The sequence below is a fragment of the Leopardus geoffroyi genome, chromosome E2, assembly GCF_018350155.1.
Source record: "Leopardus geoffroyi isolate Oge1 chromosome E2, O.geoffroyi_Oge1_pat1.0, whole genome shotgun sequence".
NCBI lineage: Eukaryota > Metazoa > Chordata > Mammalia > Carnivora > Felidae > Leopardus > Leopardus geoffroyi.
Window position 1 is genome coordinate 5,769,505 of NC_059335.1, and position 20,960 is coordinate 5,790,464.

General features: G+C 45.7%; 2 protein-coding genes across 2 annotated transcripts; one reads left to right on the forward strand and one right to left on the reverse strand.

Moving 5' to 3' along the window:
* Positions 1-443: 443 nt before the first annotated feature.
* Positions 444-5,292, reverse strand: LOC123578478 (protein FAM90A27P-like). The gene is made up of 6 exons (XM_045441350.1): positions 5,221-5,292; positions 4,393-4,562; positions 3,405-3,582; positions 2,853-2,955; positions 2,193-2,461; positions 444-1,301 (listed from the first exon to the last, which is right to left on the reverse strand). The coding sequence occupies exons 1-6, from the start codon at positions 5,290-5,292 to the stop codon at positions 810-812; spliced, it is 1,284 nt and encodes a 427-aa protein (XP_045297306.1). The 3' UTR covers positions 444-809.
* Positions 5,293-17,719: 12,427 nt separating this feature from the next.
* Positions 17,720-18,876, forward strand: LOC123578017 (vomeronasal type-1 receptor 4-like). Its single transcript, XM_045440513.1, has one exon. The coding sequence runs from the start codon at positions 17,833-17,835 to the stop codon at positions 18,769-18,771; it is 939 nt and encodes a 312-aa protein (XP_045296469.1). The 5' UTR covers positions 17,720-17,832; the 3' UTR covers positions 18,772-18,876.
* Positions 18,877-20,960: the final 2,084 nt, after the last annotated feature.

Consider the following 20,960-nt stretch of genomic DNA (forward strand, 5'->3'; position numbering starts at 1 on the left):
AACCAGGAGAGGGCACTCTTCCGGAGGGTTCAGGCCTTCTCCACCATCACAGAGAGGCCTTTTCCCCAGTTACCCAAATACTAGTCATTTATCCACCCACACGATGAATTAATAGCTTCCTATTCATGTTAGGGTACAACATAGCTTCCCCTTGTTGACTTAGTTTCTTAAATAACATCTGATTTACAAAGGACTACCCGTGACAATTTCATACGCTCCATTCCCACCATGACTTAAATGTACAAAATGTAAAGGTGATGTCTGTCCGGTGACCCACAGTGTCACCTGGAGCCCCAGCAGGTGCACAGGCACCACCGGCAGAAATGCCGACTCACGGGACACAGCTGTTCCTGCCTCTTTTCCCACCTTCCAGCCACTTCCGGGGTGGGACATTGGCCACACTCAGTCCTTCTCAGCAGGGGAAGAGACCAGAAGGTCCTCTCAGTGGAACACCGGGAACCTGTCTCTCCGAGGCCTCTGAGATGGGAGGGCTCTGACCAGCGGGTGGAGACTTCTCCAGAGGGAGACAGGAACAGTGGAAAACCTGGAGCTCTGCCCACGCCCTGTCCCATCTCATGTCCCATCCTCGCCCCTGCTGGCCTGGAACATGCCTGGGTGGTCAGGGTTAGGGGACAGCACAGGTCTGAACGGGGCTCAGACCAGGTGAGTCAGGCGGAGCCTGGCGTTCAAGACTGGGCATTAGGACTGGTATCTTCCCGGTCACTTGAGGTATCTGTTTGGATACTGGGGGGAAGCTGCGACCGGGACAACCCCCAGACCAGGTCACTGAGACCCACCTGGGAGGGGGGTTAGAAGAAGTTGAATCTTGCTTTCTTTGGAGGGTTCTGGGAAGGCTGCACGGGGACCTGGGGAGACCTCTTCCCCTGTGCCTGGATGCTGACTTTGGAGCTCTGGCCATGTGTTCCCGTGGCAGGCTGTGGGCGGGGCTTTGAGTCCACAGGAGGATGCTTGGCTTGTGCCTGGCGGTGACACACAGGACCCAGCGCCAGTGTCTTCCTGGCCGACGGGGGAACATCACGGGAGGAAACCTCAGGCCAGCCGGCTGTCGACTTGGAAATGAGAGCCTGGTCCCGGCAGGAGCTCTTTGGATCTTCGCAGGGCAAGTCCGCCCCGCATCTTCGGGCTGGTTCACAAGCACGCACTTCAGGGGCTTTATAGAGGGGCCGTGTAGGGCAGGACGACCGCATGTCAGCTGTCCTAGCAGGTGGCTGACACGTGGGGACAGGGCCCAGGACAGATGGCTTCGTATTGGTTTGGACGGGCAACGGCCTGGTGGGGCGCTGTGGGAGAAGGAACCTCATATTAGACACCTCAGGAGTCAGGACAAGTTGGGATTCTCTCTACGTCAGGGAGAAAAAAAGGAGCAACCCAATTTAAACAGACAACTCATGCAACACTAAGTGTCACCGAAAACGACGTGCTCGTAGTCACTGCACATTTGCAGAGATCCGCTCCTCAGAGGTGGTGGGGGGAAACAATTACAAGGCCCATCTGGTTTTTGCTGCTTATCAGATATGACAATTGAAACTTCCCTTGTCTTTGTTGTTAAGATCCAGGGAACACACAATGTGCAGAGTATAAATGGCAACCATCCTTTTCAAGGGTAATTTGGGTATTTACAAAAGTTTACAAGAAGCCTCATCTTGGGCCCCTGGGTGGCTCAGTCGGTCAAGCGGCCAACTTCAGCTCAGGTCACGATCTCCCGGTTCATGGGTTCAAGCCCCGCCTTCGGCTCTGCACTTGTGGTGCAGAACCTGCTTGGGATTCTCTGTCTCTCGCTCTCTCTCTCTTTGCCCCTTCCCCACTCATGTTTGCTCTCTCTCTTTGTCTCAAAATAAATAAATAAGGAAATAAATCAATAACTTTTTAAAAAGTCTGAATTATGAAAAAGATAAGAATAAATAAAAGAGGCCTCGTCCTGACATAGGATCACAGAAGGCATCCGACAGAACCCTTCACCTGTGCACAGAAACGCCCCCACCAGCGTTTGCTGGCTGACTTGCACAAAATCGGGAAAAAATACATTTTGAAAATAAAGAAGCTGGGATTTGAAAACTCCTAGGACGCCTGTGCGGCTCCTACAGTCCAGCCCGGAAGTGAACATGGCCCTGCACCCCCCAGCAAGTCACAGATGGAGACAGAGCTCAGAAGCAGGAGCGAGCAAGACTCACCCGCAGGTGGGCGCCCGAGTCCGCGGGTTCCCTGCAGGCGCTCTGCGGCTTCCGCTGGGGTCTCCCGGGTAATTTCCGGGGCGGGTCTTTCTCTTTCCGCTCTTCTTGCCTGCGGAACAAATCACGGGAAGTGTCGGATGCCCCCGACCCCGGTCGCCACCACTGACTGGGAACCAAGAAGACCCCGGAGCCCAGTCGTCGGCCTGGTTTAGGGGCGGCGGAGGCCCCGAAGCCCCTGTGGACTTTGCCAAGGCAGCTCCTTCCGGGACCTCAGCGCAGCCCCCGCTTCCAGGAAGCATCCCCTTCCCCGCCGTGGCTTCAGGATGAAATACTCTCGCGTAGACTCCCTGCGCCTCTGCCGCGTGCAACACCCCAAGATAGTTATTCCCGGCCCGACTCCTTGGAAATCCCGAGGACTCGAGGGAGCCCTGAGGTCAACCCCGGGCACCGCTTGCCTACTTCTCTGCGGTCCGTGCCTGACACAGCTGCACGGGGACAGCAGGGGGAGGGGCTCCCCGTCCTCGGGGCTCCGTTGCCCCAATCATTCTGACCCTGCGAGTCCTCACCTCTGTCCTGGTTCCTTCCCGCTGCCAGTCGCGTGGAAGGACCCTGGGGGGTGGCAGTCCTGAGGCCTCCTGGGATCCGGGTTTTGATTCTTACTGGAGCCCAAGGGCTGGGGGGCAAGGGCCCCACCCCAGCACTTCATGGGGCACCTTCTGCTGCTGGCCAGGTGCCCAAAGGCTCCGCAGTTCTCGCACTTCACCTGTGGATGGAGGGAGAGGGTCCTCGGTGAGCCCGCGGAAATCAGGGCAGAAATGAAGGGTTAACAGGACAGGCATTTGGAGTTGAGTGGGGGGAAGGACATAGGCCCAGGGCCCCTGGCCAGGAAATCCGAGAGGCTATGGTCCTGCCCCGGGCCCATTTCACAGAAAGTGACCTGAGAGGAAGGAATTTCGTGGCTAAAGGTCATGACTATGAACTGGATTTGAGTGTGGCACAGCCACCAAGCTGAACGTGACCCTGAAGAGGGAGTCAGTTTGCTCCTCCGAGGATCCGAATGGGCCCATCCGCCAGGTGAGGCCCTCACAAACCCGGCCAGCCTTGGGTAAGCAAGAATCCCTGAGGACAGAGACACACAGGTTTCTGTTGAAACCCACTCTTTGGGGTCCATGCCGGTCCTCTGGCTCTTGAAACAGCCACGCCTCCGCTTACCCTGGTATTCTCCTCTTGTGGTGGGGGATTCCTCTGCCCCACCGGTCCCTTCTGGAGCTTCTTCAGGTTCGGAGTCATGGGGAGTCTTATGGGCCGCTGGTGTATGTAATGACGTGCCATCTGCCCCATGTCCTTGGGCCTCTGGTCATTCTCCTTCAGGACCTGATTGTTGGATTTCCTATTCACAAGCAAAGGACAAAAAAAAAAAAAAAAAAAAAAGATGCAGACACGGAGACAGAAGTCCCTCGTAGCCTTTTACCTCTCTGCATGGAATGGGTGGGGGACTCGCTGATCACTGAGTGACCCCCCAGTGATGGGGTCTTCTCATGAACTGAGGTCCCATTGTGTGCCATTTTGTGACCTGTTTTCCATCATTACGTACTCCCAGAATAGGACACTGCCTGAGAAAAGGCCACTTGGAATGAACATGGTGAAATGAGATTGGCAGCCACGAATGTCTGTACAGGTCCTCCCCGAAAACCTCAGTGTCGCTCAGGCCTGTGTGCCGGGTTTTTGTCCAGCTGCTTCCTCCAAGCTTAAAGCATCTACCCATATTTATCAAAACCGATAAGCAGGCCAACACTATTGAGTTTTTGCCCCTACACATTTCCAGAAAACTCACAATTTTCATAGAACAACATCTTCCTGAGAAAACCTGCCATTTCCTCTGACAAAGGTTTGCAGAGATTTGATGTGACGCTAATGAACACCTGTGAAATGTCATACGTGACCCCCGTAACCACATGCCAGTTCTCAACAGAGGCGTGCACAAAGTCACACGGGGACACGCAACCTGTGGACGCCCGTGCCAGCTCACATCCACGTGCAAGCTCACAGAGAAAAGCCTGTGCGACGGTGAGGGACACACAAGTCAGAAGCCCCTCCCCCACACCCCCTTGGTCTGAGCAGAAGTCTACAGCCCACACCTGCGCCCGGAGGGGATTTTTCCCCCAGGCTCTACCCACGTCACTCCTGACGTCTGCCCCACCTCTCCTCTTGGTCTTTGTGTCTTTGTGAAGCCGTGAGCCGGTCCACTGAAGGCTGACATTTCTTACTGGAGACACAGCGGCCACCTGGATCCTCTCCCGGCATCAGTGGGAACCGTAGCAGAACCTCCACGGCGGCATCCACGACCCATTTCTCTGTCATCGAGTCAATCTGACAGGGAGAAAAGAGAACCAAGATACAATCAGAGTTCTGCACGGAGGAGGAAGCCTTGAGATATGAGAAGATAATAAACCAGCTCCCGATTCTGTGAGTTCTTCAACTCAGTGTTAATCAGAGAGTAAAGGGGCGCCTGGGTGGCGCAGTCGGTTAAGCGTCCGACTTCAGCCAGGTCACGATCTCGCGGTCCGGGAGTTCGAGCCCCGCATCAGGCTCTGGGCTGATGGCTCAGAGCCTGGAGCCTGTTTCCGATTCTGTGTCTCCCTCTCTCGCTGCCCCTCCCCCGTTCATGCTCTGTCTCTCTCTGTCCCAAAAAATAAAAATAAACGTTGAAAAAAAAATTAAAAAAAAAAAAAAATCAGAGAGTAAAGGCTCTTTCCTCTGGTTCAACAGTGAGTTTGCCCACGACCTCCACGCGGGGGAGCCCTGTGCTCAGGGAATGCTGGCGGTCCCAGGCGGGAACTGAGATGCCTGTACCCTGCCCTCTGATCACTGCACATCCCTGTTATTGGCCAGCCGGCAAATATCCACATCGCTAATCACGGGCTTTCACCCATGGTCACGGTCATGGGAGGGGAAGCTGCCTCAGCACTAGACTGGGAGGCCACCTCCTTCCTCCACATGTCACCTGCCCAACCTCTCCCACACTTACATCTCTCTGCGGAATTCCAAGCTGCTTTAAGAACTCTTTCCCCTGTTCCATGGAAAGCCTGTTGGGGTCCATCGGGGTTGGTCAGTCCCAGGGACTCTGTTGCCCTGTGCGGGATAGAAAATGAAACCGCTGAACGCTGCACATCCCCGGACCCCCGCATGCGCAATGCAGCCAGCTCCTACCTCTCTGCCCACCATCTCCCCTTTCACCTTTTGTTCCAACTACACGTGCATATCCTTCTACTAGTAACATAGTACCAATGAATGAGAAATAAGACGATAAATTTTTTCTAAATTTCTCCACTAGACTTAACATGTTTTATATATACATGAAATGCAGATTCCATATTTAGAGACCTTATGTAATACACCATAAAACGCTTGGAAAACAGTGATCACATAATTGGTTTCAAAGAGAATATTCAAAATGTAAGAAAACTGGATATTTTACATTCTCTAGTTCCCCTCTGGCATAACTGAACAAAATTAAATATAACTACATGATTTAACTTCTTTATCAGATGAACTATTTTCAAACTATGCAATATATTTCCAGCAATTTCTGAAATCAGATTCCTTAAAATCAAAAATGAAATTCAAATGGAAATTATAAAAAAGAAAAAAAAAAGATAAAACAGTTTATGCCAAAACTTAGGAGCAGAGCAAAACGTGGTTTAGGGGTAAATTCCTTAGTCTAAACACGCATATTATATACAAACATAAAATTTATAGGAAGTTTTCATCTTAAGAAATTGGAGCAAGGAAAACAAAAGATTACAAAAGGAAGAAAGAAATGAAATTGATGAATCAAAAACTAAATAGGATTAGGGGTGCTTGGCTGGCTCAGATGGTGGAGCATGCAATTCTTGAAATCGAGGTGGTGAATTTAAGCCCCACATTGGGTATAGAGTTTCCCATAAACAAAGAAACAAACAAACAAACAAGTAAATAAAAGCTAATGGGAAAGTGAAGCATAATAGGAAAATATATTGTATCTTCGAAAACAGCAATAGAATACATTATCAGAGACTGTCATAATAAAAAGACAATAAAATTTATCGTAATAGATTATATTAGGGGGAAAAAAAGACCAGGGGCATGTGGGGGGCTCAGTCGATTAAACTTCCGACTCTTGATTTTGACTAAGGTCATGATCTCACGGTTGATGAGTTTGAGCCCCGAAATGGGCTCTGCACTGAGACTGTGGAGCCTGTTGAGATTCTCTTTCTCTCTCTCTCTCAAAATAAATACATAAACTTAAAAAAAAAAGACCATTTTTCCATAGAAACAGGAAGGAGAGGGGTCAGGGAATCTGTATCTAATCTCAGGGAAACGTATTTGAAAACCTAGAATAAAGTATATGTTCCTTTTCAATTTTTATTTTATTTAAGTAAACTCTGTGTCCAACATGGGGCTGGAACACCTGACCCCCTTTTCACATTTTTAAAAAACGTTTATTTATTTTTGAGAGAAAGAGTACCAGCGAGGGAGGGGCAGAGAGAGGGCGACAGAGGATCTGAAGCAGACTCTGTGTTGACAGCAGCAACCCCGATGCGGGGCACAAACTCATGAACTCTGAGATCCCTGAGATCGTGACCTGAGCCGAAGCCAGATGCTCAGCCGACTGAGCCACCCAGCCACCCCCATCCTTTTCACATTTCAAATGGCCAAAACTGAGTAAGGAGGAAGTCTTTCCCAAGTACAAATGAAGGTAGAGTAATTCTTGCCTCTCCATTCGACTGGGAGCTTCATAGCTCAGGTACTGCTGTTTTATTTACAGGTTCAGGATCAGGGTTCCGAATTTCAACCAGGTTTCAAACAAGTTCTCATGAATACACTGGCATAAAAGATAAATTACTGAATCACTCACAGTTTTAAAAACCCTGGGTCTGGGTGATTATTCTCTGCAATGATCTAAAAGTTAATATTTGCTTGGGGCTCCTGGTTAAGGGTCTGACCCTAGATTTCTGCTCAAGTCATGATCTCACGATTCTTCAGATTAAGCCCCAAGTCAGGCTCCTCACTGGCAGCACGAATCCTGCTTGGGATTATCTTTCTCCTTCTCTCTCTGACCCTCTCCTGCTCATGCTCTCTCTCCCTCTCGCTCCCCCCCTCTCTCTCAAAACTTTAAATAAACTTTAAAAATAAAAAAGGGCCATCTGGGAGGCTCAGTTGGTTGAGCAACCGACTATGTTTGTGCTCAGGTCATGATCTCAGGGTCCTGGGATAAAGCCCCATGTCTGGCTCCTTGCTGAACATGAAACCTGCTTAAGATTCTCTCTCTCTCTCTCTCTCTGCCCCTCCTCCCCAATCACTCTCTCTCTTTCTCTCTCTCTTGAATAAAATAAAACAATAAAAGTTAACATTTGTCTAAAAATTAACATTGTTGAAATAGTTTTTTAATCAGGCTCTGTGCTAAAAATTCCATTAGTTAAGGGGCGCCTGGGTGGCTCAGTTGGTTGAGCGTCTGACTTCGTCTCAGGTCATGATCTCACAGCTCATGAGTTCGAGCCCTGTGTCCAGCTCTGTGCTGACAGCTCAGAGCCTGGAGCCTGCTTCAGATTGTGTGTCACCCTTTCACTCTGCCCTCTCCCCCGCCCCACTCGTGCTCTGTCTCTCTCTGTCTCAAAAATAAATAAACATTACAAAAATTTTTTTAAAAATAAAAAAATTCCATTAGTTAAGGAATCCTTACTTCAACACCTAAAATGGCCCTCTCCCCTTATTTCCTCCTATTTCTGTGAAGGGTAAAGGGAGGCCCCAAATAGTCATGGAAACGAACCTGTGATTTTGTGTCTGTCAGTGGCCACTCAGATAATGTAGACGCTGGTCCAATACTACTGGACCCAGAAGGGTTTCCAGGATGACTGAGAAGGTCAGGTCTTCTGCTGGGCTTTGATACAGCTCAGGAATCCCAGGAAATCCCCTTCCACCAGTAATCAGCTTAACCTAATTGAGTGTGAGCTCATCTTTGTGTGTGAGCTGGTTTTAGCCGGCTCACCCAGGATGGGAAAGGACGTTTTATTGGAAGAAATGTGTATTGAGTTATTGAGTGTTTACACCCTCAGCACTTTCATTGTATCTCATATGTCTGTGTCTGATACAATACACTGTAATTTGGTCTTTGCCATTCCCAGGGATTTTTAAAAGATAAACCTATAACAAGGCAATTTTAACACTATACACAATGCTGAAAATGTTTACACACATGTTGCCAATGGGAGGGGTTGTGCCTGCATGGGGGCGGGGCTCTATCGGAGATCTCTGAACCTCTGCTCAGTATCGTCTGAGCCACAAATTGCCCCAAAGAATAAAATCTCATTTTTAAAAAATAGTTACGCATATGCCAACGCCCTGGCTGATTCCTTCTGCATCTTGCTGCAGATGGGATAAGGTTAGTCTCCCCAAGGCAAGGAGCTCATTGGCATCCAGGGCTTCAACAACCAAGGGGAAGAACGGCTTTCTTTATGCACGGAATCAGAGCCCCGCTCAGATGCAGAGAAGGCCAGCATTCCCGGACTCCACGGCCAGGGCCAGGTTCCGGGATAGCGCAGGCAGGATGCTGCTCTCCGGTCCCCAGGGGACCTGCAAACCAGCAGGCATCCCTGGCCTGGGCTGGGAGGGAGATGTGCTGCCATGGAAAGGGATCTCGGGAGGATTTGTTTATGAGGACAGAGGGGTGCAGAAGGAGATGGGCGGAGCTCGGCAGAATTCACAGGGAGGCATTTCGCTGGGTGGGGTCGGCATTCAGGTGGGTTTCTCCACCCACATGCTTCCTGGCTCTCTCCTAGGACTGGGGAAAGGGAAGGCTCTTCTGCATTTCAGAGTCCTTCTGCCAGGGGATGCGGGGGCGACGGGGGGGTGGGTATACTGATGACCCATTTCTCAAAACGCAGGGGTGATGTCCAAGATAATCTCATCTGAAGGCGAAGCTCAGAGAATTAGGAGGAGAAAGAGAAGGGGGAGGAGGAGGGAATGACTGGTTTCAGGTAAATGTCCCATCCTAGATGGATTAATGTGTTCTCCCTGCCTCTACAAACACCATATTCTTAGACCTTGAAAGCATTGATTTCTCTACCTCTGATGTTCCAGCCTAGTGAGTTTTTAAAACCACTTTGTTCCCTCGATTCTCATTCAAGTCAAGGTTGGCTCACTCGAAAAATAAAAACAGATTATTTTTGTGGTTTTATGTATTCTAATGTGAAAAGCATTTAGAATGGTTTCCAGTAAATGGAAAATGGTAAAATTCTTTGTTTTTGCTCTTCTCAAAACTACTTTACACCCTGTTATTTCTCTAAAATTTCTTGATTACAAAGTGCTTCATTAAACCTTTCTTCAGTATCTTAATTCCCTGTCGCTCAGAGTGTGAACCACAGATTGGCAGTATTCGCATCAGAGATCTTCCACAAATGGAGAAGCTTTGGTCCCACCCAGCATTTTTCTATAAAGTTCTGCTATTTAACATGGTCTCCAGGTAATCATTGAGTACATGAAAATTTGAAAAGTGCATTACTTTTTTTTGTAAGAAATATACCAGTAAGTTTATTTCAAATTAAAAAAAAAATTTTTTTTAACGTTTATTTATTTTTGAGACAGAGAGAGACAGAGCATGAATGGGGGGAGGGTCAGAGAGAGAGGGAGACACAGAATCTGAAACAGGCTCCAGGCTCTGAGCTGTGAGCACAGAGCCTGACACGGGGCTTGAACTCACGGACTGTGAGATCATGACCTGAGCTCAAGTCAGACGCCCAACTGACGGAGCCACCCAGGTGCCCCAGTAAGATTATTTCAAAGTCTGTCTGCATACAAAAGTGTTTATGTTTGGGGCGCCTGGGTGGCGCAGTCGGTTAAGCGTCCGACTTCAGCCAGGTCGTGATCTCGCGATCCAAGAGTTCGAGCCCCGCGTCGGGCTCTGGGCTGATGGCTCAGAGCCTGGAGCCTGTTTCCGATTCTGTGTCTCCCTCTCTCTCTGCCCCTCCCCCGTTCATGCTCTGTCTCTCTCTGTCCCAAAATAAAAAAAAAAAACAAACAAACAAACAAAAAAGAAAGTGTTTATGTTTATAAGGAGTAAAGTGCATTTCTAAGTCACCCTGCACCTCCTGAAAAATACACAACACTATGTATGATTTAAAAAAGAGCTCTTAGGGGTGCCTAGGTGGCTCAGTCAGTTGATTGTCCGACTTCGGCTCAGGTCATGATCTCACAAACTGTGAGCCCCATGTCGGGCTCTGTGCTGACAGCTCAGAGCCTGGAGCCTGGTTCAGATTCTGTGTCTCCCTCTCTCTATCTGCCCCTCTCTCACTTGCTCTGTCTCTCTCTAAAAAATAAATAAAAACATTAAAAAAAATTTTTAAAAAGAGCTCTTAGATATGCATATAGGTGCATATTAGATAGGTGGACAGGGGGGCACCTGGGTGGCTTGGTCGGTTAAGCGTCCGACTTCGGCTCAGGTCATGATCTCACTGTCCGTGAGTTTGAGCCCCGTGTCGGGCTCTGTGCTGACAGCTCAGAGCCTGGAGCCTGTTTCACATTCTGTGTCTCCCTCTCTCTCTGCTCCTCCCCTGTTCATGCTCTGTCTCTCTCTGTCTCAAAAATAAATAAACGTTAAAAAAAAATTTAAGATAGGTGGACAGGTGCTGGATAGACAGACAGACAATCTGTGTTGCTTCCATGCCTGTATGTTTTTTTGTTCCTCAAAAATATTGTACTGATGATAGTTTAACAACTCTCACATTACCCTCTTTCTTTCCATCAGTATCTAAGACTAAATTAAAGAATATTATTCTCCCAGGGAGCATGGGTGGCTCAGTCAGTTAAGCATCTGACTCTTGATTCCAGTTCAGACCATGATCTCACGGTTGGTGAAACTGAGCCCCATGATGGGCTCCGTGGGATTCTCTCTCTCCCTCCCCCAGTGCCCCTCCCCACTTATGTGAGAGCACTGACGTTCTCTCTTTCTCAAAAAGAATTAAAAATTTTTTAATTAAAATGAGTATTATTGGGGCGCCTGGGTGGCGCAGTCGGTTAAGCGTCCGACTTCAGCCAGGTCACGATCTCGCAGTCAGTGAGTTCGAGCCCCGCGTCAGGCTCTGGGCTGATGGCTCAGAGCCTGGAGCCTGTTTCCGATTCTGTGTCTCCCTCTCTCTCTGCCCCTCCCCCGTTCATGCTCTGTCTCTCTCTGTCCCCCCCAAAAAAATAAATAAACGTTGAAAAAAAAAGTATTATTTTCCCAAAAAGTTACTTATTGAATCCATCAGATCGCTCATATCAACTGAAACGGTTCTTGCAACCCTTTCCTTTTGTCTTGGGGTAAATTAAGAAGTCTTCTCTTGAGTCTTGCCAAATGTGTTTTCATTTCAGAAAATGTTTCCCTTCAGAATTTTATGTCACATAAAATTGACAGTGGGAATGCCTGGACTCTCTTTAACCTTGAACTGAAGTGGAAACACTGCTTGGATTTTGTCCTTGAGCGCTGGGCTATGCAGAGATAGATCGGGAGTTTGGGACAGAAGCCCTATGTATCCCCGTTCTCATGGGAACTTCAGCCCCGCTCACACTGCTTCTTAGAAGGACGATGTTCTAATCTTTCCTGAGATTCCCCCTCTTCCGTTGTCTCCTCACTGCAGTATAATTGATTCTAAGTGGGAAAAGGAAAATGCTGGCCGCTGAGAGGAGAACTGTCTTACTCGATTATTCTCTGTTACGCAAATTCTGATTTTTTTCAAAAAACAATTCTTCTGTAGGCAGCCGGGAAAAAGAAAGAGGCGCTGCACCCCACACGGGATCCGTGAGGCACCGAGTCCAGCTTCACATCACCACAGGCACAAGTCTCCTCAGACAACACTTAGCAGTCTTCTGTCATCAGAAGACATACCTTCAGGTGGACCTGTGGGTGGAGACCGAAGTCCCAGGTCTGCATCACAGAGGCATGGAGCAGTCATGAAGGAGACCCAAGTATGGAAGCTGGAGCCAAAAGAAGGAAGTGGACCCTCCCCTCGCCCATCCTTCTCCAGTCCTGCAGACCCTCCACCTCCCCTCTTGTCATATCGTGCATATATTTTTGTTGACTCTGTTTATTCCTCATGCAACCCCTACATCACAGGGGTCCACCTTCACTCTGTGGAAATCTGGGTTATGATACCATCCTTTCCACAAATTTAAAGGTCAGAAGCTTCACCAAGAGTTGTTGCCAATTCTCAGGGATCAATACTCTCATGATTTTCTCTGTTCTCCCCGTAACCTTCCCCCATAAAACCCATCTTTGCCTCATATCCACACAGACCTAGAACTCAGCCCCCAACATCGCCAACCTGAAAGAATCCACGTGGAGACAAAATGGGCTAGTTCTCCATGTGGTCTTTATTAAAGACTCTGAAAGCGTGATGGTGGGCGAGGAGCCCTGGCACACCCAGCAGTGTAATGAGTGCAAATCCGCCCAGCACATTTCCACTTGACCCAAGAAAATAATTCCACATAGTGACATTTCCACTTGACCCAAGAAAATAATTCCACAGCATGATATATTATTTACCGTATAGACTCTGCCTATGCCAGAAGGGAGGGCATCCAGGACACGTGCAATATCAGACCCCCCACACTCCAACTTTTCCACTTTGTGCCTTAACCTAGAGTAGCAATACTCACATCGTTTTTTATACGTTGCACATCATGATATCCTTGTGGGTGGTTGCAAAGTGGGAAGTCTAAAAGATGGATTCACACAGGGGCATGTACTGCTCTCTTCTTGCATACATGGATATGACGGCTAGCTACACACACATGCGTGTGAGTGTAATTTTTGAGATATGGTGGGACTGTGGGAGTCCATGTGAGTGTGAGTCGTAGTAGGCGTGTATGATTCTGGCTGAGAGTTTGTACATGGGGTGGGCATGAGTTGGTGAGAGAATATGTGTGTCTATAAGTATGTGAGTATATGTGACTGTGTCTGTGATTTATGTGGAGGTGTGTGCATGTGTTTGTATGTGTGTGCATGTGTGCGTGTGCTCACATGCATGTGCAGTAGAGGCTGCCCGCCGTATGGCTCTCATCCCAGGCCTGGAAATTGAGAGGCATTAGACAGTGGGCCTGGATAAGATGTAGATTTATTTGTAGGAGACAACTAAGGGGTAATCTGAACTGCTATTTTCTATTTCTTCATGTGTTACAAAAGCAACAGTTCTCATTACTGAAAATACATCAAAAAACAAGTATGGAAAACTGTGGTAACCATCCAGTGCTCTTGGGTTGCCTATGTAGCATTTACTTCATAGAAAAGGAACCACCTGAGGCTTGATTTAGACTCCCAAATTAATTGGCGTTGAGTGCCTGTCTTTGAGTTTCAACTTTTGAAAACCCTCAGGTATTTTTTCTGGTGCCAACTTTTTGCTTCTAATTTAATGGTAGTTCACCTCTGTGGTCTGAAGATTAGGAAGAAATCACTCTTGGGTGGAAGAACTTGTCAGCAAAGCAGATCTAGGGAGAGACACCTACTCGTTCCCAGTCCCTCACCTGTCAGACCTCTGCGTTTTGCTTCCCTCCATGTGAGACCTGTCTGCCTTCAGGAATGGAAAACAGCCTGTACCAGTCATTTCAATGGTCCCTTTGTAGTTATTAAGTGGAAACTGGTAATTGGTTGCGGTAATTACCAACTTCAGAAAACAAGTTCTTTATAAATGCTCTCAGATCCCCAGCCGGCGCTGTCATGGCCACGAAAGGTGAAATGATAATTGCAATTCTGAAGGGAGGGGAGGTCACGATCACTGCCCCATATCATAGGGTCTCGTGGCTGCCTCCCTCCCACATGCACGAGCCCTCATGACCTTGCACTGAGCTCACCATCCACACAGAGGGATGTTTCTGGGAAAATATTTTCCAGAAATATTTTCAGTCTGAGAAGCAAGTCTATAAGGTATAGACGTCTATGGGGAGTAAATGTGGGTAAGTGATTGTATATGAAACGGGGATTATTCTGGGTTTGAGACGGATCCAGTGTCATAGCCACAGAAACATGAGCTGGGTTAGTAAAGAGAGATGGGGTCCTAGACTTTACCTAATGCCTGCTGGCTCCTGGTGTGATTTAGTGTAATCCACAATGACAATGATTGTAGGTATTTTGTCCAGTGAAAAGGAATCCTGATTTTTCAGGTAATTTGGGCCAGAGTTCTTCTTTTTTTTTTTTTTTTTAACGTTTATTTATTTTTGAGAGACAGAGACAGAGGGTGAGCACGGGAGGGGCAGAAACAGAATCGGAAACAGGCTCCCGACCCTGAGCTGTCAGCACAGAGCTCGACGTGGGGCTCGAACCCACAAACTGTGAGATCATGACCTGAGCACAGAAGTTGGACCCTTAACCAACTGAGCCACCCAGGTGTCCCATTTTTTCCCCCGGCCTGTAGTTCTGAAAGCAATTGCTTTCAGCCTACCTTACAGGAATCAAACACCAACTTTGTAGCATTACTAGAGGTGTGCCTGTAATCCCTCCATGTTTATAATAAGGACTAGGATAAATAAATCTGTACGAATCATGCAATCTTATGAACAAACAGGATATCCCAGTGACAACTGCCAGAATAGAAATGTTTTCTCTAACTCTGAGTATGATGTGCTTAATGGAGACAGTAGTATCTCTGCTGAAAATATCATGGTCTGTGGATTACGGTGAGACTGTTTTCTTCTGGAAGCTATTGAAAATAGCATTTAAGGAAAAGACAGTTCTGTAATAATGTGTTTCAGAGAGTAGCTGTTAGGCTCACGTGTATCCTATGGTGTTTTCTCTGGTATCAGTTGTAAATTCTATAACATCAGTTTGTAAAGCACACAATGGTCCTGTATTAGAGTTTACAATTTGCATATGTCATATTTTAATATATTTCAGAGAAGTTACCACATGGTTAATAGTTCCTAACCTGGTATTAATAAATAAGCATATGATCTAAAATTACTGATACTTCAGTTTTTACCTTACTCTATTTTATCCCATATTAGATTTCAACATCCCATACTTCAGGGCAACACATGAGATTATGATAGGTTTCCTTATACTTTTGTTCTTGACATAAAGGAAAATGCCCCAAAGTTTTTTTCTTTCTGTTTCCATCCTACTCTTGAGTCATTCTTGCTTGCATTCATTCAATTCAATTTGTCATGGGACAGGTTCCCATAACACGAATCTGCAATCAGTGCATCCACATTTTATTAAATCTCTAAAGCTTTATTCATTTTGATATTGGTGTACAGAACAAATCTTTACACACTGTGAAAGTTATTATAATAAAAATTATAAAGTAACATCCTATCAAGCTAAAATAAAAAGGCAAAGCTAAAACCAAAAGTCTATATATAGATTTTTCAAAGAACACAGCTGTCTAGCTTACTTAGCATAGTATAGCCATTAGATGCACTGACTCTGCAAACAACTCAGCCAGATTCAAGTCCACACTTTGCCCCAAGTACGGTATGAATTTAGACAAATCACCTATCCTGTCTGTATTCTCCTTGTCTTTAAAATGAAAGGGATAGTAGTGATGACTCAGAGTTTTGTTTAAAAAGTAAGTTACAACATGTATGAACCTCATAGCAATGGCTCATACATTGTTATTTGCTTTAAACTCTTGGGGCGTCTGGGTGGCTGAGTCAGTTGCACATCTGACTTCAGCTCAGGTTGCGATCTCATGGTTCTTGAATGTAAGCTGTACAACGGGTTTGCTGCTGTCATCACGGAGCCTGCTCTGGCTATCCTAATGCTCACTCTCTCCCAAAACTGATTAAACAATTTTTAAAAAAAGGTTTTATACTCAACTCTTGAAAATCTCTTTAAAAATTAATATTTCTCTTGTTAACCTTTATTGATATACAATTGACATGCCAAAAATCGCACATATTTAATGTATATATTTTGATGAGTTTGGAAATCTGCTTACCTATGTGATACCATCACCACAATCAAGGTACTAAAATATCCAGCACTTCCAAAACATTCCTTGTGTTCCTGTGTGTGTGTGTATGTGTGTTTGGTCAGAGCACTTCACTTAAAGTATAGGCTCTTTTCATAATTGAAAGTGCACAATACTGTACTACTAACTATAGTCACCATATTGTACAACAGATCTCTACAACTCACTCATCTTGTATAACTGAAACTTGACACACATTGAACAACAATTCCCCATTCCCCCTCCCTCCAGCCCCTGGCAACCACTGTTCTATTCTCTGCTTCTATGGGTTTGACTATTTTAGATTCCGCATGTAGGTGAAACCATACCGTATTTTTCCTTCTGTGATTCGCTTATTTCACTTAGCATAACGTCTTCTATGTTCATCCAAGTAGGAGTTCCTTCTTTTTGAAGCTTAGATAATATCTCATTGTATGTATATACTCCACTTTCCTCATCCATTCATAGTCAATGGGCATTTCAATTGCTTCCATAACTTGGCTATTGTGAATGATGCTGTAATGAATGTGGCCATGCAGACACCTCTTTGAGATCTTGGTTTCAATTCTTTTGGATATATACCAAGAAGTGGGATTTCTGGATGATGAGATAGTTCTATCACATTTTTTTTGAGGAACTTCTATACTTTTCCATGGTGGCTGCAATATTCTACATTTCTACCAGTAGTGTATAAGGACTCCAATTTTTCCACATCTTTACCAACACTTGTTATCTTTGGGGCTTGGAAGATACTAGTCATTCTAACAGATGTGAGATAACATCTCGTTGTGGATTTGATCTGCATTTCCCTGATGATTAGTAGAGTCGACCACCTTTTCATATACTTGATCATTCATATGTTCTTTGGAGAAATGTCTATTCCTAAAGTTGCCCGTTTCTTAATTGGGTTATTTGGTGGTTTCTTCTATTGAGTTGTTGGAGATTATTATGTTTTGTATATTAAACCCTTGTCAGATGAATGCTTTGCAAGTATTTTGTCGCATTCCATAGACTGCCTTTTCACTTTAGTGATTATTTCCTTTGCTCTGCAGAAGCTTTTTAGTTTTATATAATCCCACTTGTGTTTTTTTTGGTTTTGCTGCCTCTGCTGCTGATATCAGATCCAGGAAATCATTGCCAAGACCAGTGCCAAGAAGATTTTCCCCTATGTTTTCCTGAAGGGGTTTTACAGTTTCACATCTTATGTTTAAGTCTTTCATCCAGTTTGAGTTGATTTGTTGTGTATGGTCAAAGATAGGGGTCCAATTTCACCCTTTTACATATGGATATCTGGTTTTCTCAACACCATTTCAAAGGAGAAACTAGGGGCGCCTGGGTGGCGCAGTCGGTTAAGCGTCCGACTTCAGCCAGGTCACGATCTCGCGGTCCGTGAGTTCGAGCCCCGCGTCAGGCTCTGGGCTGATGGCTCAGAGCCTGGAACCTGTTTCCGATTCTGTGTCTCCCTCTCTCGCTGCCCCTCACCCGTTCATGCTCTGTCTCTCTCTGTCCCAAAAATAAATAAACGTTGAAAAAAAAAATTAAAAAAAAAAAAAAAGGAGAAACTAATGATAAGTGGAGAATATTGGATTTTAGTTGACAAGACGCATGATGCCCACACCTCATATTCCCATGCAGGATCCTCTGGTTCTGAAGATAAATCTCAGTGACTGGAAACCAGCAGAATGGCCTCCAGGGATTTGGTCATAGGCGTGATCTTCTTAACCCAAACTGTGGTCGGAATCTTGGGGAATTTCTCTCTTCTTTACTATTATATCTTCCTCTCCTTCACTGGGTGCAGGTTGAGGCCCACAGATTTGATTGTCAAACACCTGGTTGCAGGCAACTCCTTATCCCTCCTCTGTAAAGGAGTCCCCCAGATGATGGCAGCTTTCGGGTGGAACAATTTTCCAGGTGATTTTGGATGCAAACTTATTTTCTATCTTCACAGAATAGGCAGGGGTGTGTCCATAGGCAGCACCTGCCTCTTGAGTGCCTTCCAGGCCATCACAATCAGCCCCCAGAACGCCAGGGGGATAAAACTTAAAAGGAAAGCTCTGAAGTACATTGACTTCTCTATATTCCTGTGCTGGACTGTCTACATGCTGGTAAATATCATTTGCCCTATCTATGTGACTGGCAAATGGAACAACGTGAGCATCTCAATGAGAAAGGATTTGCAATACTGTTCGGGGACAACTAATAACAAAATCACACGATTGCTACCTGCAGCGTTTTTATTCCCTGATGTGTTATGTTTGGGGCTCATGGTCTGGGCCAGTGGCCACATGGTCTTCATCCTGCACAGGCACAGGCAGAGGGTCCAGCACATTCACAGCACTAATGTCTCCCCCAGATCCTCTCCTGAGTCCAGAGCCACCCAGAGCATCCTCGTCCTGGTGAGCACCTTTGTGTGTTTCTACTCCCTCTCCTCCATCTGCCAAGTCTTAATTGCTGTTTTCGATAATCCCAGCTGGTTGCTGGTGAACGTCTCTGCCTTGATCAGTGGATGTTTCCCAACTGCCTGCCCCTTTGTTCTCATGAACTGTAACTCCTGTGTGTCCAGGTTCTACCTTCCCTGGCTGAGGAACACAACATCCACGAAAGTGATAACAAACGCGTAAATTATACGTTTTTGCACAGTGTACAGTTGTTACTTCATTCATTCCCCGAGCTGCCAGCATAATGACGCAACAATCACACTCCAGGAGAGTGGTCAGCAAGCCAGAATGAGCATCTGTCCCAATAAAAAACAATCAGTGGTAATAGTAAATGTAAATGAAATATTAATGCAATTATTATGAAAATACTTATGTAACTGAAATTTTGTTCACACTTCCAGTGAAATAGTTTGGAATCTGTGCAATTGAAAAATGTTCCTGAAACAACCTAGAGATTGTGAGGGAGTATTTGAGTGTTGTAATTTTTAATTTGACATACTAAATATATCCAGAAATTAACTACGCTTGGAATTGTTGGAAAAGTTGCAAGAGAAGTTAACATGTGAGACCGCCATTCAAGAAAGTGAAGAAAAGAATGTTCTCAAGTAATAATGAAGTAGGATGGGGTGATGGTGGAGTGCAAATTCAGGTTCAGTTAGGAACCTTTGGGACGAAGTTATAAAATTTGTAGTTTAAACCTTAGGGAGACAGTAATCTTTAAAATATGATGACATGGAGGGATATTAGCACATTTAAGGCATTTAACATAGAAATGGACAAAGGGACCTGGGTTGGGACAAAGGAGAGCACAAAAACCTGTTGTCACTGATGAAAAAAGTGAGTGGGTGGCAATTTTAAAAAACACATCAGGCAACCTACTGAATGGGAGAAGATATTTGCAAATGATATATCTAATAAGGGGTAAGGGGGTAATGTTCAAAATATAAAAGGAGCTCATACAGCTCAACCAAAAAATGATAATAATCTGATTTTAAAATGAGCAGAGGAGTGCATCTGGGTGGCTCAGTTGGTTAAGTGTCTGACTTTAGCTCAGGTCATGACCTCAGAGTGTGTGAATTCGAGCCCAACATCAGGCTCTGTGCTGACAGCTCAGAGCCTGGAGCCTACTTCAGATTCTGTGTCTCCCTCTCTCTCCCCCTCCCCTACTCTCACTCTGTCTCTCTCTCTCTCAAAAATAAATAAACATAAGAGAACTTTTTAAAAAATTGGACATGGGGGGCGCCTGGGTGGCTCAGTCGGTTGAGTGTCTGACTTCGGCTCAGGTCAACAAACTCACAGACTGTGAGTTCGAGCCCCGCGTCGGGCTCTGTGCCGACAGCTCAGAGCCTGGAGCCTGTTTCAGATTCTGTGTCTCCTTCCCTTGTTCATGCTCTGTCTCTCTCTGTCTCAAAAAAATAAAGGTTAAAAAAAAAATGGACATAGGACCTGAATCAACATGTTTCCAAAAAAGACACTCACATGGCCAACAGACACATGAAAAGATGTTTCCTATCACTAATCGTCAGGGAAATGCAAATCAAAACCACAATGAGATATCATCTCACACCAGTTAGAGTGGCTAGTATCAAAGATATAAGAAATAGGGGCGCCTGGGTGGCGCAGTCGGTTAAGCGTCCGACTTCAGCCAGGTCACGATCTCGCGGTCCGGGAGTTCGAGCCCCGCGTCAGGCTCTGGGCTGATGGCTCAGAGCCTGGAGCCTGTTTCCGATTCTGTGTCTCCCTCTCTCTCTGCCCCTCCCCCATTCATGCTCTGTCTCTCTCTGTCCCAAAAATAAATAAACGTTGAAAAAAAAAATTAAAAAAAAAAAAGATATAAGAAATAACAAGTGTTGGCAAGGATATAGAGAAAAGGGAGCCTTGTGCATTATTGGTAGAAATGTCAGTTAGTGCAGCCACTTTAGTGGCCACTAGTAAACAGTATGGAGATGTCCACATAGTATTAAAATCAGAAATATAATACAACCCAGTAATTCTACTTTTGAGTATATGCCCGAGGAAAATTAAAACACTAATTTGAAAAGGTACACACAATGCCGCTGTTTACAGCATTATTTACAATAGCTAAGGTACAGAAGCATTCTGGGTGTCCATCAGTAGATAAAAATGGGATATATATACATGATGGAATATTACTCAACCATAAACAAGAATGAAATCATGTCATTTGTGACAACATAATAGACCTAGAGTTTATTATGTTCCATGAAATAAGTCAGAGAGAGAAGGACAAATACCATATGATTTCACTTATTTGTGGAATCTAAAAATCAAAAGAAATGAATGAATGAACAACAGCAACAAAAGAGACACATACTCACAAACACAGAGAATGAACTGGTGGTTGCCAGTGG

Coding starts and splice junctions, on each gene's coding strand:
- LOC123578478 (XM_045441350.1), bottom strand. CDS start 5,292: ATGGACCCCAACAGGCTTTCCATGGAACAGGGGAAAGAGTTCTTAAAG. Junction 4,563..5,220: donor TTGGAATTCCGCAGAGAGAT/GTAAGTGTGGGA, acceptor TCTCCCTGTCAG/ATTGACTCGATGACAGAGAA. Junction 1,302..2,192: donor ACTCGGGCGCCCACCTGCGG/GTGAGTCTTGCT, acceptor CTTCTCCCACAG/CGCCCCACCAGGCCGTTGCC.
- LOC123578017 (XM_045440513.1), top strand. CDS start 17,833: ATGGCCTCCAGGGATTTGGTCATAGGCGTGATCTTCTTAACCCAAACT.